Source organism: Leuciscus leuciscus (assembly GCF_965113295.1).
Source record: "Leuciscus leuciscus genome assembly, chromosome: 3".
Taxonomy (NCBI): domain Eukaryota; kingdom Metazoa; phylum Chordata; class Actinopteri; order Cypriniformes; family Leuciscidae; genus Leuciscus; species Leuciscus leuciscus.
Genome location: NC_138727.1, coordinates 16,307,430 through 16,325,169, shown reverse-complemented (window position 1 = coordinate 16,325,169; position 17,740 = coordinate 16,307,430). Strand labels below are relative to the sequence as shown.

The 17,740-nt window shown below is 36.3% G+C and overlaps 3 protein-coding genes across 8 annotated transcripts in view; 1 reads left to right on the top strand and 2 right to left on the bottom strand.

Moving 5' to 3' along the window:
- rbm47 (RNA binding motif protein 47) overlaps positions 1 to 5,562 on the top strand; it is a 28,440-nt gene extending 22,878 nt beyond the window's left edge. For all 6 annotated transcript variants that reach the window (XM_082165531.1, XM_082165535.1, XM_082165534.1 and 3 more), the window contains one exon: positions 1,605 to 5,562. In XM_082165531.1, the coding sequence (XP_082021657.1) occupies positions 1,605 to 1,856 (252 nt within the window). In that variant the 3' untranslated portion in view covers positions 1,857 to 5,562. The remainder of the gene's footprint in view (positions 1 to 1,604) is intronic.
- On the bottom strand, positions 3,856 to 16,099 carry tyrp1b (tyrosinase-related protein 1b). Its single transcript, XM_082165540.1, has 8 exons — positions 16,011 to 16,099; positions 13,534 to 13,889; positions 13,108 to 13,418; positions 11,827 to 12,031; positions 10,398 to 10,565; positions 10,047 to 10,226; positions 9,780 to 9,929; positions 3,856 to 7,938 (listed from the first exon to the last, which is right to left on the bottom strand). Exons 1-8 carry the CDS (start codon positions 16,022 to 16,024, stop codon positions 7,739 to 7,741), a joined length of 1,584 nt encoding a protein of 527 aa, XP_082021666.1. The 5' UTR covers positions 16,025 to 16,099; the 3' UTR covers positions 3,856 to 7,738.
- A 356-nt stretch (positions 16,100 to 16,455) lies between these two features.
- Positions 16,456 to 17,740, bottom strand: part of LOC309494782 (uncharacterized protein) — a gene marked incomplete at its 5' end in the record, with an annotated part of 30,285 nt that continues 29,000 nt past the window's right edge. Inside the window, one exon of the mRNA XM_082164188.1 lies at positions 16,456 to 17,721. Coding sequence (XP_082020314.1) covers positions 17,598 to 17,721 — 124 coding nt within the window. The 3' untranslated portion in view covers positions 16,456 to 17,597. The remainder of the gene's footprint in view (positions 17,722 to 17,740) is intronic.

Here is a 17,740-nt window from a genome sequence, read left to right as displayed (position 1 = left end):
ACACAATTCTGTTGATAATAAGAAACGTTGCACCTACATGTCTACTTACTCTCATTAGAGTGTTAGTAGAGTATTAGTAGACTGGTAGGGTTAGGGTTAGAATAAGCTGATATGTACTGTACTTGCAAAGTTACTTAAAGTCAGTAGAATGTCTGTTAGGGGAGCATCACAATAAAGAGTTAGCAGATATTAAGCAGACAGTCAACTAATACTCTAATCAGAGAGATTAATTGACATGTAGTTACAAAGCTACTTATAGTCAACAGAATGTTCAAAAGGGACCATCAAAATAAAGTGTTACCTCATTTTTAACTAGAAAAGGAAGTCTCTTGTCAAAAGAACGTTGAAAGCCTTGTCTGAAAGCAAAATAAGGTTTTAATTTTGAAGGGTTTAAAGGCCTTTATACTCTACTTACTTTAATTCCTATTCAAATTCCAATTTAACTCCCTGTTCAATTAAAGTTCCAACTCATTAATTAAAGGGACACCAATTCTTAAAATATGAACTCAGACAAGCATAAAATGTTATAGCCCGTAATGCAAGAATTCACCATCATGTTTGTAAAATATCAGAAAAATAATGACAATACAGATCAAAAATACACAATGTCTAGTAAAAATGCAATTTATTGCCTTCATCTGTATGGAAATCTGTATGGATCTTGTACTCATACATTCATGATATGTAAGCAAACATATAACATATAAGAACTTTAATAAGACTGTTTATGTGCAAATTTAGCTCGTTGTCTAAAACTCAGATTATAGCCTTTATTTCTTGTTGCTTCATCGCATCTAGTTAGGACTCTGTGTAAAGCATGGTCAGTGTGGCAAGAGTGAAATCTACATGGTGAACTTTTTCACCGCCACACGAAACTCCCAATCATGCAGATTCCTATTGGAATTACTGGATTTTGTCTGCAAAATTCCTCCAACCAATTGTAAATTTAACCGCACCTTAATTTTTTCCCCACCATTGATGAGTTTTTCCATCATAACACAACGCTTCCCCGACATTGACGAGTTTTTCCGGCAATCCGTGTTTTCACTGTTATTCTGTAGGGGGCAATATTATGTCTATTATATTTATTATGTCTATTAATATTACATCTCGGGATCCAAAAACCAAGTGAAGATCCGCGTAAACCAGAAGGAGCGGATAGAAGTTGCTTACACACATTGTAAGCTAACATGATCATCAAACATTTAAACATTTACCGAGAAAAAGGATAAACCCACAAAGAAATGTATGTCTATGGAAGCTTTGGGGTGTCGATGACTCAATCTACTAGATATATGCTTTGATCATGGTTCTGAATCTGATCCAGACGAAGCATTGACAAAAACATGTTTTTCACTTCTTTTAGTACTAAATGTTTTTGTTTTTTTATGAACTTTACACAAATTCTAGTGTTGATAAAAAATTATAAAAGCTAGAATAAAATTTTGTTGTTTATGTAGAGCAGAGGCTTTGTTCTTTCTTTTGATATATTGTACATGAGATTTTTTCTTTTAAATGATAAAAAATGTTGATGCTGACCGGCAACTTTTTCAGTAAAGGCTGGCTGGGAAAGAGTTAACAATCGATCTCTCTCTATCTCATAGGGGCGACCTATAACTCCCATCTATGCTATGGCTCATAATGTCCAGAGGATCCCGGCTACAGCTGCCAGTCTGTATGGGGCTGGGTACATGCCTTTCGCCACCCACGCCAACACTGCCACGCTGGCAGCGCTGCAGAAGAACGCTGCGATGGCCGCCGCAACCTATGGAGGGTACGCTGGGTACATGCCTCAGGCCTTCCCTGCCACTGCCACCTTCCAGATGCCCATCCATGATATATACCAGACCTACTGAGATACCCGCAGCATCAATCACAACGACTTACAATTATACACACCACATCACCACAGGCCATCAGACATTTACGCTGCATCTATGAAGTCTGCTGGTTAACTGAACCACGCAGAGTGAAACTGACATACTCACAACAAAACTAACACCGTATGACTCGTGTGAAGCTCCCTGGAAGCCTTTAGATTTGTGTACAAGTTAACGCTGGCAGCAAGGATGTAGATTTCTGCTAAATTCACTCACAGCTTCATCAGACCCTCTGGCCCACATTTATTAATCCAGACGTATGACCTAGACCAAAACCACTTTTATATGCTACTGATTAGCTAACTAGAATAGGTAGACATTTGTGTTATATGTTGTGGACTCAAACCCCTGCAATGTGACCAGATCCTTGCCCACTTTCCCTTTAGACCAATAGGAATCAGTCTGTCAGTTCGACTTCTTAAAGGACTTGACCACACTTGCTGATTTCCAAAGCCATCACACGACTGAATGAATGACAACATGATAATTTGCATATTTTATCATTCTGCAAAGGTGTTGTTTATTAGCTGATCACCAGTACAGCGGCGGACTGACTCCGAGTGATATGTTCATATGAAGAAATTCAAAAGACTTGCAGAAGCACACCTACTGACATATCACCTGACACACATATCTTCCCCACACACTCCAGCTGAGAATCGTGAGCCAGAGCGGTTATGTCATCGCACTATCCTAATACCACTCCTCTACGTTCACGGCCACAAGAATACCGAAGGAGCGTTGTAGTATTAGTGGACTTTAAAAAGAGTGTATTTAATGCCTCTCTATGCTTTAGTGCATTTACTTTTGTTTTGTGAAGAAAAACGAAATTGACAAAAAAACTGTAAATGAACAAAAAACCTGCTGAGCAGAAACTTCAACAACCGCAGAAGTAGAAGATTTAAAGTGTTTCATGAAAATGCTGTATTTTGAGTATAACATATATTTGCGAAATGTTTTGAAGATGTCGGAATCTTCCGTCCACTGGGTTTTCAACACACGAGTCCTGCATTCATTTTTCCTCCTTTACTGTTTATTGCTTATGCATTTTTATATTTAGATTATTTTCAGTTTGTACTATTTAGTTGGCTTGAAAACTTTTCAGATGTTGTTTTTATTGTCTAGAGGTTATTTTTTCTTTTCTAAACTGGAAGATAGACTGTTTTCCTTCTCAGAGGCAAAATAAGTTTGAGTGTTCATGGAAAAGCAAACTGGAAAAAGAAAAAAAAGTCAGTTGAATATATGCTGGATAACATTTGTTCTCTGTTAAAGGAACACATTTTTTGATCACCCAAAAAATGAAAATTCTGTCATCATTTATTCACCTTCATGTCATTCCAACACTGTATGACTTACTCTTTTTCTATGGAACATAAGAGAAGATATTATGAGAAATACAACATTCCTGTCTAAAACTGTAGAGTGTGACGCTAGCAATGCCAAGGTTATGGGTTCGATTTCCTGGAATCCATGAATAAATGGATGCAGATTGAATGCAGTGCAAGTCGCTTTGGACAAAAGCGTCTGCCAGTGTTTTTTTGTTTTTTTTTCACACAATGGAAGTCAGTGGGAACCAAAAACTTTTTGGTACAGGTTTGGAAAGACATGAGGGTGAGTAAATGATTTGCAATGATTTTCAGAATTTTCATTTTTGTTTAAACTATGCCTTTAAAATGTTTTAAAAGCACAAACTGGACTGACAAAAAAGTAACTGGGTTGAGGATACAGCACCATTTATGATGACTTAAGGTCCGTTCACACCGAGAACAATAACTATATTGGCGTCCACAACAACGCACAATATTGTTCTGTTTATTCTGCGCAGTTATGTCGTCTGCCACTTTAAGTGCTCAAGCTCTTTAAAGAAGGATGGATTCTGATTGGCTGTCAATGTTTTCATGAACTGGAAAAATACCTTCCTTTGTGTTGTGGTATGGACTGCTATTCTTTTAAATTTAGTTTTTTTTTTTTAACGTTATAGTTATCGCCCTTGGTGAAAATGGGCCTTTAGTTCTGCTTACTTGTACTGGTTGTATTTTAGTTAATAGTTGATGACCAACTGTGAGCAGCCCTTATTTTTTCAGACCACTACTGTGATTCCCAGCATCCAGTCCTGTGCATCAGGAGAACACAGGCTCCCTTATATCCGCTTTTGTGCCATTAATACAAACTGCACCTGAAGTACTGTTCCATTTACCGCTGAACCAAATATGTTGAGGATGTTTATTAACAGTCTTGAGTTGCAGGATAAAATGGCGTGTTTCTCATTCTCCCGATCATAATTCCTCCTATAGATGCGTGTAGACACAGCTGACAGGCCATAGAGTTTTATAGTTTGTTTTCTTTAATAGTTTTTAACCCTGCATTTTTGTAGATCACACTCCATATTGTGTAGCTACTGTAGTACGGTATGTGCTAGTAAAGATGACTGTTCTGAGGTGCACTTAAACATTTTTGGGGGTTTAGAAGTTTATGTACTGTATGTGCTTTATAATATGTGTTTGAGCAGGCACTTTTGTTTTTTTTAGGGGTATTGCGATACTCCTAAAACTGGAATGAACTGGACCAAACTGAAACCAGGGAGCTCAGAGAACCTGTTAATATCCTCATTGCCTTTTCAATGACTGCTGTATGTAATATCAATGTCCTCTTGAAGAATATTGTATGCCACCACTATGCCTTCTGTAGGACTGCGTATGTCACGTGCCTTTATTCAGACTGCTGTCTGTCAAGTGACCTCTTAAACACTGTTTGTAATACCACGGTGCCTCTTCTCTCCTATTTTCTTTCAGAAAGTCACGTTTTTCTTCTTTTTTGTTTTGTACTGTTGTGTCTATGGGGGCTCTGAGTGTTAGAGTGCTGCTTTATGTTGTATTATGCTTCCATGTTCTAACAGAGTTGATGTTTTATTAAGTATAGCCTGTTTTTCTTTTTAGACGAGGATAACTTCACAATATACAACCAAACAAAGAACGACAATCCATGCAGTTCACATCACGTAAGCTAGAGACACATTTTTGCACACTGCTGCCATCATCGGGGACAATATCTTTCGGTAATGGCATGTCAGTGTGTGTTTGAGAAAAGTGAACTATCCCCAGTAGTCTGTTATCTAATCTTTTATTATGAGCGAAGCAGTCAGGATATTTAATATATACAGTACATTGTTTTTGTGTATGAAGTAAGAGGAAATGCTATAATATATTTTAAGAAGACTTTTCCATCTCATTGTATGTGCTTTAGAGAGTTTAACAACAACAAAAACTTTTCCTTTTTGCCAAAGTGTTCAATGCAATTAAACTAATGCGAATGTGTGCATGTGTGGATATATAAAAGTGGCAATAAGTTGCCAGTATGGTGTCAATACTGGCCCAAATTGATCATGCATTCATTGGCAAAACTTGCTTTCTTTTGCGACCATTTCATAAAACACTACATGTGTAGCGTTTTTGTTTTTTTTTGTTCCTTTTTTTTAGACTTGTTTTTTGTTACTAAAAAACAAATGAACAAGACATGGTGACCTCGGCCGAGGACATTTAGATAATGTAGAATGCTATTGCCAAAATATTCTTATCTTTCCTTTTTTTAAGATCTAACTGTTTTCTTTCTTGCATTGTTTGTTTAAGGCTTTTTGGCATTGTTGTATTTATAGAGGTAGTTTAATAAAGCATTTTCAAAAAGAGGAGTATGATCTGTGCTTGCCTTTCCTACATGCATTCTTTGCCCTCCATTATTCAAACAAAATGATTTCACTAAAATTATTATTTTTTAAAACATTTTAAACACTATCTTTACTGTTTTATTTCTGTTTTTAAAATGATCTGATCAGATAATGTAAAGTTCATTAGATTGAATTTTACAGACAGTGATGGTCTTTCTCAATTGAAGATGTCTTTTGGTGATGAACAATGTCCTCAAGTGTACCAAATGGTTTTAGCTAAAGCAGGGATGCCCAATCCTGTTACTGAAGAGCTACATTCCTGCAAAGTTTGGTTCCAACACTTAATTGCCTGGTTTCATAAACAGGACTGAGATTAAGCCAGGATTAGGTCTTAGTTCAATTAGGACATTTAAGTAGCTTTTATAAATGTGCCTTAGACAAAAAACATTAGTTAAAACAGCTCACATGCATTTTAGTCTGATCCGGTTCTTGAAGATCTTAATTAGTTGGTTCAGGTGTGTTTGATTAGGTTTGGAACTGAACTTTGTAAGACGTTTGTCCTAGAAAAGGATTAAGCACCTATGAACTAATGTGCAATTTAAAGGGATAGTTCACCCCCAAAAATTTAAATTCTGTCATTTACTCACCCTCATGTAGTTCCAAAAATGTGAATAAAAGCTTGAATTAAATCTGTTCATCAGATAAAGCGATCGTGTCTCTTTAGAAAATTCAGACTAAACAGCTCAATTCATATACTTTTACGATCTCGATGAACTTTTTGAAGCGTCAAAGTGGCTGTCAACGGAGGGAAGGAAAGCCCTCAGATTTCATCAAAAAGATCTTCATTTGTGTTCCGACGATGAACGAAAGTCTTACAGGTTTGGAACGACATTAGGGTGAGTAATTAATGACAGAATTTTCATTTTTAGGTGAACTATCCCTTTAAGATTCAAACATGCAGTACTATTTGTACCACTAGGGGGCAGCAGTGCAGAGGGACCAGATGAAATGGCATCTGAGAACCTGTGTTATTGTAATATGGCTGAAACTGTTTTTCTTAACATGGCCATTAAGTGCAACGAGGTTGCTCCTTTTTCTTTGTCTCGAGAAGCTACTAAGTAGAAGTGTCATGCTTGACATGAAATGGCTTGCTGAATTGGTTATTATTGCCACTCCCCAGTGGTATAAATATGTGCAAGGTCAGCCATGAGGAAACAGACTTTATTTAATGTTTTTTTTCTTTGTAAATTGGGTGACATAAGGTGAAGTGGTACGAATGTTTCCTGATTGATTGCCCTTTAAATATCATCAGAAAATCAAATGTTAATAGTTGCCACAAGGGTAGTTGTCATTTCAAATGTTTTCATTTTCATCACAATCATGCTTCACTGTGTATATAATCAAGCTTCAAGCAAATAAAAACGCTCCTCTTAAACATAAGCCACCACACAGAATACAAATCACTTACACATAACATTTATGGTATTTTTTGAATTATTATTTTAATTTTTGAATGAAAATTACAATATGTATTGTTCCAAAATTGCAAAAATTGTCATCCCATTTTATATTACCACAAGATGCGTTTTATTCTGGACACTTGCACTTTTGTTATAATTGATTATGATTAGTAATCATGACACTATTATGGCATCGCACGAACCATAGTTTGGGTCTGTGTATAGGGATGTGGATATTATCAGGAATTTTATATTTATGGTAACTTGGAAAAATAATTTACGTACCGTGTATATAAAATGTACTTAGGACTACTTATGTACTTATTTACTTATGTAATGTTGGCACTCTCTGAAAGTTGGTTCTTGCTGCAGAATCGTCTGCGCTGAAAGTACACAAAAATTAAACTTGAAATGAATTTTTAAACTTTTTTTTTTTTTTTACTTTTATCAGAGTAATATAAAAGAGGTCACACTGTACAATATGTGTTCAAAGGGCATTTATAAGCACTGTATAAACTCAAGGTGACACATTAAACAAGGGCACATATGACAGTATTTTCAATGTCTCGCTGGACATGAAAAATATGATAATAGTCATAAATTTAGCGCCTGTGTCCACAAAAATGTTACAATGCTTTTGAATGCTAATGATTCATCACTCAAACTCCTCCAGTACAGTGTGGATGCACAGTGCAATAATAAATGTGTTTAAGATGTGTGTGTTTTTAGTTCCTCAGTCACACCACAGACTGAGAAGCATGGCGCTGGTCCTCTGAGTAACGCCTGAACTGTTCCCCTAGCAACGGCTCCAGGCCCTCAGCTGAGCGGTAAGAGCGTGCCCGAACAGCACACCCGATGACTCCTCCCATCACAGCCACAACAAGCACTACGGCTACAATCGCTATGGTGATGATCTCTGAAATAGTGTATGGCCGAGCTGAGGAGGGAGAAAGAGAAAGATTTTTTGGTTATATGTATCTATACTGTATGTACTGTGTGTGTACTCCTAATGAGTGTACACTAACTTGTATGGGTTGAATGCAGAGGACAGATTCCGATTGTGAGTTACCATACTTAGCCTTCACATGTCACTTTCACCACAAATGTATAAAAATGAACTGCATTTTTTAATTGAACAAGTGTGGCGGCTGCCATCGCTCTCATGTTGGTTTGCTAACGGCCTTTAAACTGGTGTCGTGACAAATCGGGTCTTCCCTCGAAATTGGGTCTCCATTAGGACCCCAAGAGATCCCACTGACTTTGAATGAGTACTCTCTTTACTGTGATTCCTTCAATATCTAGCCCGATCTCATGAGAAAGCGTATTTTACAAGGTGGTGATTTAGTATGAATTCATACGATATGATCTGTATGAATTTGATACGATTTATGGGAAAAAAGTAAGCATGAAGGTCCACCTCTAAACCTAACCATCAGTGGGACATAAGCAGGTTGTAGCCTAAAAAAGTGTATAAACAAGATTGCACAAATTCATTAAATTTAGCCACCAATTTGCAAAACGTAAAATAGTTATGAATTTCCATGAGATTGTGTTGACATAATCACGCTATGATGCATGTTGTTTGAACTGTTGTAATGAGTATTAAAGGAATAGTTCACCCAAAAATTCTAATTATCCCATTATTTACTAATGTAAATTATTTACATTATTTACATTATTTACGCCATCTTAGGTGTATATGACTTTCTTCTTTCAGCTGAACACAGTCGGAGTTATATCCTGGCTCTTACATCCTGGCTCTTTCAGGGTTAATAAAGGCCTTAAAGCAAAAAATATCCATATTTAAAACTTTATAAACTATAATCACTGGCTTACGGCAAATGCGCTCTTTTGCAAGAGGTGTCTATTGGCCCTGTCCCAAATGGCAAACTTCACTACGGATTTATTAACCCTCTGGACTACTTTTATGATAAATGGATGCGCTTTTTGGAGCTTCAAAAACTCGGGCACTATTCAAAGCCATTCCTGGGAAGAGCCAGGATATTATTTAATATTACTCTGATTTACTTGAGGATGAGTAAATTGAACTATTCCTTTAATGTCTATTTTAGTTATCTTACGTACAGTACTATAAATTAATATTGTTTGTGTGCTTGGTATAACTCTTAACTGTATGGATGACCCGACTGGTGAACATTTCTTTCGCCTAATGGACTGTGCACAGCAAATCAGTGACTTCCCGATGATTTTACTTTTAAAATGGCTTAAATATTATCCCTTAAACAGGCAATGTGCACCACAAGATACATACTCTTTAGTCTCTTGTAGGAGGCACTAGAAATATATGTTTTAACCAATACTGTTATTAATATAATAGTTAAGTCTCTTCTGAGCATTTGGGTCATATGACTTGGTCAAATTTTCTATGTTCCTTATGTCAACCTGATCTAAAACCAATATGTTCGGCCATGGTGCTGGACAGTCTGACTTTGTGTAAAGTAATTGTATATTAATCTTACTTTTCTTCAGTAAAAAGAGCAATCAAACTGCTAATATTAATTGTGTCTTAAGATGCTGAAATAGAAAATTAAGTTATATGTTGTTGTCATATGTTTTATGCAAAAAAAAAAAAGAAAAGATGCAAGCAAATGATGACAATTTTCTTTTTTTTGGGTGAACTATTCCTTTAAGTAACCTAACTTATACACTTAAAGTTATACTAATAAAGCTTTCTTTCCAGAAATGAAAGTTCACATGGTTTATGGGTTTATTATGCATTGTTTTTTTTTGCCGTGTATGCTATCACCAGTTACTTACTTGGCCACTGAACCTCATAGGTGTAGCCCAGGTTGTCTGGGGCGGTGACAAACATTTCAGCATTTCTGATTGGTGGCCAGAAAGGGACCATGTTGAACTCTCTGTTGTGACCAATCGGAGCATTTTCCTCAGGATAGGCCACTGTTCCTGCTGCATAAGCACAGTGAACACTGGTTAGGATGCAGCGGAAACATGAAATTCTTTTTGGTTAGTTATGTATGTCCTGTATGTTATGTATGTATGTGTGTGTGTGTGTGTGTGTTTTACCAGCAGTGTGCCGCTGAAGCCATTCATCAAAAATGGCATCAGTGAACGTGTGAAGCAGGACAAAGATGGGGTCGTTTGGTGACAGGTGAGTCTGTCCACCTGTGCCATTTAGAAACAAATGAGCCAGGTTGTGCAGACTCCTCACTACTGGGTCATAGTTTCCCTGAGGAGCGCTGTAACCTAGTGACACAACAGAACACAAATTAAAAGTCTCCTCATTTCTCCAAAGGCTGCAAAGAGTTTATGCAGGTGGTGGGTTGTTTGTTTGGTATGCTAGTCTCTTTGTCTGTGGTGGCTCCAAACATATTTATTTTAGAAATACTGTTGTCTGCAGCTGTGTGTGGATCATACCCTCAATAGTGTTCCTGAAGCTCTGAGAAGAAGTTGAGTAATACGGTGGCGTGTCGAAAGTGTTCAGCTCTAGACAGTCAATGACATCCTGTGGTTGAGGTAATCTCTGAACCATGGGTCGAGCCACATTACCAGCGGGGTTTCTTCTGATTGGACTTGACTCTGAATCTGAATACACACCAAAGCAGAGAAGGTACATTTTGATTTTGAACGTCTGATAAATTTTGATGAAGGTCATTTTTTTTCTTCAGAATCTATTAATTTGTTTCGAAAATACATTAAAAATGCAATTTAAACACAGACTGACTTGAAAACCTTTTTTCAATAATGGGTATGTTTATTTAATTTGGAGCGATTTCATAAAGTAAAAAAAATGTCTGGGTGATACAACTGTCCTGATATCATAATAAGAAAAATCTAATTAAACTTCTCTTAAAGTGAGTTTAAAGTTTTTTTTCTTTTTTTCTTAGGAAAAATACTTTAATATTGTAACAAAGCTGCTTAACTGCTTATTAATATATGAAAAACATTTGTCAGCCAAATCACGTGGTGTGACCAACACAGTCAAATGGTCTAACAACTAACAAGGAATAATAGTAATACTAATAATAGTAATAATAATAATAATGAAAATGACCCCTTAAAGACCATCATGACTGTATGTCAAGGTCATTAAGTCTTTTAAATATCAAATAACCTTTTTATGATAATGGATGATTTGTTCAGGCTGTAAAATGTCATGTGGTGCAACTCCCCAAAAACAAAATGATGTAAAAACTATGTTTATCTCGAAAAATATTTTTAAAAACTTTGTTAAAGAAAATAAGTAGTATGTACTGACACATATATTCAAGGAAAATGTTATTACTTTTAGTTGCACCTCATGACATATTTAGAGTCATTCAGTTTAAAGTTTTAATGAAAATGGTATGAACATTTTTCAAAACCAAAATGAATAAAACAATATTTTTTTAAAGAAGCTTGGCAGTTTTTTCCATTGTGATCTGTCATTAGTCTTTGACCCATGAGCCAAATCTCTTCATGAGCTCTTGCAGACTGTGAGAAAGACGCATCATAAGATTGAATATTATAGTATTCCGTTTGTCTGCAATCGTGAGTCACATACTTGCAAATACTATCACATGATCCTAATCGTTCTGCCCATATAAGGTTTGATCTTTCTTCTGAGCTCTCGAAATGCCTCAAAGGATTAGTTCAAACAGCATGTGAGCAGTCTTAGGTCTTGGAATGCATGAGTGTGTGTGTCTTACTGTTGCAGATGGTCTCCAATGTCTCACACTCCCCCACACTCTCACATATCTCCCACCAGGGAGAGGACACACAATTAAACGTGTGTTTATGCGGAATTCTGTGTATATGTGTTTGAGTGATGTGTGTGTTACTGGTATGTTGTGCGAGTGTGTCGTACTGTTGCAGATGGTCCCCAGTGTCTCATACTCCTCCACACTCTCACAGATGACTCTCCACTGAGAGAACACAGAGTTGGAACTGATGCCATTGGTGTCAAAGCTGCTTCTGGCTCCCAGCAGGTCATCAGTGCAGATATCACACTCGTTACCTCCTATAGCAAAGTTCCAGTACGGCAGGGCAAACGACGGGTCCCCCAGCATGTCCTGCACACACACACACACATGCATATCCCCAACATGTCCCATTAGCTGATTTTTCTATCAATAGGGAATTGTTGATATTTCTGCACACTGCACAAGATAATAAGACTTGCCAAATAGATTTTTCTGGAGTAAAGCATAAATCCAACAAAACTTTAGACGTTTATGCTTAAAACAAGCAAAATGTACAAATGAGGGAAAAAAAATTATTCAATTCAAGATAAATTGACTGAAAAAAAGTCTTATTATCTTACATAGTTTTTAGTTCTCAAGAAAATTTGTTTTAAGGATATTTAGATATTTCTATTGGAAAACAACAAAAAACACTGATTAATATGAAATAATTATAAGCAAAAAAAAAAAAAAAAATCATCATTATCAGAAAAGTCACAATTATAGCATTGAAAGTCACAATTTTGAAAAACTCTAAATCAAAGTAATTTTTATCTATAATATAGCTTAATCTTTATAATTTAATGTATAGTTTTATGTCTTACTTTGGACTTTCTATGACATATGATGTGAAAGTCATAACTGGCCTTCCATACTAAAGGGAAGTTTCACCCCAAAATGACCTATTTTGATTACTCACCTTCATCTCATTCCAAACCAATATGACTGACTTTCTTCCACTGAATACAAATGACATTTTAATGAATTTTAAAGAATGTATTATTCTCACTTTTCTACTTGATCTTTCAAGCTTTAAAAAGAATATCAAACCAACATAAAAGTGGGCCAAATAACTTCTGTCCCCTATTCCAAGTTTCTGAAGTCATTCGATATCTTTGTATAATAAATAGATTAATCATTTTTAAACATAATTTTCCTAAAAGTGTGCCTGTTTCTCACCAATAGCTATGATTTTAGAAAACGTAAGATACAGGGCACGAGAAAGATCCAGTACGCATTCATTACATTTGCATGGAAAAGAAAGACCAGTGCATTCCTTGAAATATCTCCTTTTGTGTTCAATGAAATAAGAAAGTCATACAGTTTTGGAATGACGTGACATTATTTAATAGGTTTTGTAATTCAATTTCCTGTTGTATAATTATCATTATCATGATTTGTGTCACCTGCATGTCTCTCTCCAGTTGCAACAGGTGGTACCGGTGCCAAGTGACAAATCCTGGTCCTTCGTGAGAGAAATCCACACCTCCGAAGCTCTGCTGGCCTGGACCCATGTAAGTCTTACTGACCGAATAGTAGTGGGTCCAGACAAAGTAATTATAGATGGTGATGTTCTCAAATTGATCAGGCCCGAAAATCTCCTGGTAGCGGCGGGTGCAGATGACCAGGTCAGGATGGACGGTTCTTTTAGCCTGGTCCAAAGCGTTCACAAAAGCTCTTTTCTCATCTGTAGACATCTGCATGACGTTACGTCGCACTGGGAACACAAACAGACTCAGGTGAGAAAGAAAGCAAAGCATACACATGTGTACTGTTTGTATTTGCAGTGCATATTTGTATGTGTAGCGCGTATTTGGGATGTTTATCCTCACCCACGGTGACTCTTTGATCACAGTTTGGCCCTGTCAGACCATGCCGGCATTGCCCACAGTTAAATCCACTGAAGTTTCCGTTGCATTGGCAGGTTCTGTTAAAGAACCGCAGTGGCCATCGTTCTCTATCATCCCGGCCATCGTGAGGATACTGAGGTCCGTGTGGGTGACGGTCAGCAGTAATTGACACGCATTGACCTCTGCCAGTACTGGATCCACACTCATCATTGGGCAGTCCAGTAGGTGATGGGCAGCAGGTGCCACTCTGCAGACCTTCTGGTGTCACACACTGACGTGGGAACTGAGCGTGCGTCAGCACAACGCACATCAGCACTAAACACACACTCTTCCACATCCTGGAAAGACAAATATGGACCCGCATGTATTATGCTTAAAGGGTTAGTTCACCCAAAAATGAAAATTATCTCATAATTTACTCACCCTCAAGCCATAGGTGTATATGACTTTCTTCTTACAGCCAATCAAAATCAGAGTTATATTAAAAAATATAACCATTAAAAAATGGTACCCTAGATTTTGAAGCCCCAAAAAGCGCATCCATCCATCATAAAAGTAATCAGCTCCAGGGGGTTAATATAGGTCTTCTGAAGTGAAGCGATGAGTTTTTTAATATTCATATTTATAACTTTACTGGCTTCCGGTAACAGCCGTACGCGAGTCGAGCTCTGGCGGAAGAGTGACCTCAGACCCGACATATGACGTATTGACGAACGAGGAAGCGCAGAGGATAGAGCAAAACAAAACATCGGTCACGAATTAGAAGTCTAAAACGAGAATTCTTAAAGAAAAAGGTCGGAGAAGCTCGAGTCCTATTTGTTTGAACCGCGAGAGGCGTCTACTCTCACCTAAGCTTACGCTACTCCTACATCCTATGTCACTTTTCCGCCAGAACTAGACTCATGTTACCGGAAGTCAGTGATTATAGTTTATAAAGTTATAAATATGGATATTTTTCTTACAAAAATGCATCGATTTGCTTCAGAAGGCCTTTATGAACGCTCTGGAGCCGGATGGATTACTTTTGACATGGATGGATGCACTTTTTTTACTTCATAATCTATGGTACCATTCACTCCCATTGTAAAGCTTGGAAAAGCCAGGATATTTTTTAATACAATTTTGTTTGGCTGGAAGCAAAATGTCCTATGCACCTAGAATGGTTTTAGGGTGAAAAACCTTTAAAGGATAGTTCACTCAAATTATTAATTTTTTTGTCTCAGTTACAGTACTAAACCTCCTGCCATTACACACCTGTATTACTTTCTTTATTCTATGGAACAGAGCACAAGTTGAACAGAATGAGAATCATACAGGTTTGGAGAGGAATGAGGGTAAGCCAGTTACTTTTGGGGGATGAAATATCCCTGTAAAATGACACGGATTGTGCAGGTTAAGTTAATTAACATGGCCAATATCTAACGATCGTAAAAAAAGCTGCCTTTAGAACTTGTAAAATTGGCAAACTATTTAAAAAATGGTTACACTTTATTATGATGGTCCACTTTAGACATTCTACAAGATGACTTTCCAACTACATGTCAATTTACTCGTTAGATTATTAGTAGATTATCAGGTTAGGGTTAGGTTTTAGCGTTAGGGGTTAGTAGAAGAAGTTGACATGTAGTTGTAAAATTACTTATAGTTAGTAGACTGTCTAAAGTGGACCATCATAAAACAAGTATTAGCCTACCAAAAAAAAAAAAAAAAAAAAAATTACAAAAACTATTCTTAATCAGTATTTTTTTCTCATTTCCAAGAATAGACACAGTACCTAAACATAACATGATAAATGTAAAAGCAACATTTTAAGAATTGATTTCAGAAAATATATATTGAATAAAAAAACTGAATTAAATTTGAACTCAATATTTTCCTTAGCCTGCTGGAAATTTTTCTTGTTTTAAGCATAAAACTTACAAAAATATTATTAGATGCTTAAAACAAGAAAAAAAAATCTTGAAAACTTTATTTATTTATTTTGCAATTAAATTGGATAAATTACACGTGAAAAGAAAATGATTTAATCATAAAGCGTTGTTTTTTTCTCTCTTTTTTTAGTTTTTTTAGTTTTTTGAAGTAGTAGGCTTGCTGTTGTATAACAGCCTTCCAGAAACATCTAAGTTAGACTGTTCAAACTTCACAACCTCAAACTGTCTAACTTGCAGACTATGTCCTCAGAGTAAACCCACACACAGATCATGTACACAGTTCTTACAAAATAAAATCAGTTATTTCCTTCATCGATTTGTCATCTCAACTCTTATGATACCAAAAAGAACCTGACAATAAATCACATGCATTTAACTCACCCTGTTATGCTCATCATTAATTCTGAACTGATTTATTAAACAACAGTTCATCCATGTCATGCCCTATAGTGGGCCATAATATCAGTCTTTAAACAATGCAGTGATATATAGTCAAGTAAAAAAAAGAAAAGATAAAAGTATAAGTACCTGATATCATCCATTCTCTCTTTTCTTCCCACTCTTTCTCCCACACACACTGGTGCCCCCCTGTGCTGCCCCCTGTCCAACTCTTTTATACTTACACCCCTCCTGACTGCACTCATCTCTCTGATCCCTCCATCCCGTGATCAGCAGCCGGTAGTGGGAGGGAGAGGAGAGAGGGAAACGGGTAAAGACAGAGTCCACAACTTTCTTACCTCTTTAATGAATGTGGTTCTTCATTTGCGTATATTGGTTTGACATTTTCAAAGGTCTGATAGATCAGTGATCTTTGCTTTCATAACAGGCAAAAAAGTGGACTGAAACAATCCATTTATGTAAGAAAAGACACATGTCTCCTGTCTGTTACGACAGAGTTGTGGAGGAAAGATATAAGACATAACATTTGAATTGTTTTTAATTCTGGGCACTTTCAAAGTAATACATTTGAATTAGTACATGCCAAACTTAAGTTTTCTGTGGAATTGGACATACGTTTACAAGTAAATGGAAATATTTTAATGCAATAAATTGATGTGAAATGCAACTATGTTCAGCTTCATCTAGACAAAAGAAGAAAATCAGAACAGTACCTATGGATTCAATTCCAATTTACTCTACTGGAAAATATTTTTGTATCTTTTTTTTTTCTTGTTTTTTCAGTAAAATATCTGGGCAGTCTTAAAACAAGATAAATATACTTAAGAAGCATTATATGATAAGACTTAAGATTTTCACAAAATAAATATTGAATTAGTTTATTTATCTCACCCCATGGGCAAATTGTTTTTAGATGTTTTGAGCAAGAAAAAAGCTCAATAAAAATTCCAAATATATTTTCGGAAAACAAGTCTTAATATTTTATGCAGTTTTGCTTTTGTAGTAAATGTATCTTTTCCCCCCCAGAATATAGATATTTTAGCTGAGAAATCAGCCCCAAAATGTATAATTTTTATCCTTGTGTACATGCAATAGCTAGATGTTATTAAAGAATGAACTCTGTTTTTTTGTGGGGGTTTTTTGTGGCTTTTCTTAATATTTTTGTCTTGTTTTCCGTACAAATATACTATTTCTTAAACCAAGATACATTTACTTGAGAAGGAAAATGGCATAAGCAAGTTTTTTAGGCAAGTGTATTACCAGAGTAATTAGTGTCTTAATACCAGAACAAATATCTGCCAATGGGGTTAAATTATCTTAAACTTAATTAAAAGGGAAAACAAGATCTTTGGCAGATATTTGTTCTTATTTTAAGCAAAAACTCACTAAAATGTAATCAGTTTTTCAGAAAACAAGGCCTGATTTCTTATATAATTTTGCTTGTCAAATAAATGATTCTTGACTTAAGAATGTTTAGATATTTGTACTGAAGGACAAGACATAAATACTGGGTAAGAAGATGTTTTCTTTTTTCTTTTCTTTTTTGCAGTGCAAATAGGTCATTCTTCTGTAGGGGGAACAACACATGAGTGACATTTGCAGTCAAGGTTAACCAGACCATTCAATACACATATAGACACACACACATGTTCATATAGTCAGACACTCAATCATTTACACACACACTTGCACATCTACTCCTTAAGGTCAGCAATGCTAAACAGCAGAGGTTCTGGGGTCATGGGATGAATTCTTCTCTGTGGAATCCAATGGGATAGTTGTCATAGCAACGTCCTCTTGCTGGACCTGCGAGTACTCTGGAAGGTCGTCTACATCAGTTCTGTAAGCACAAACAATCA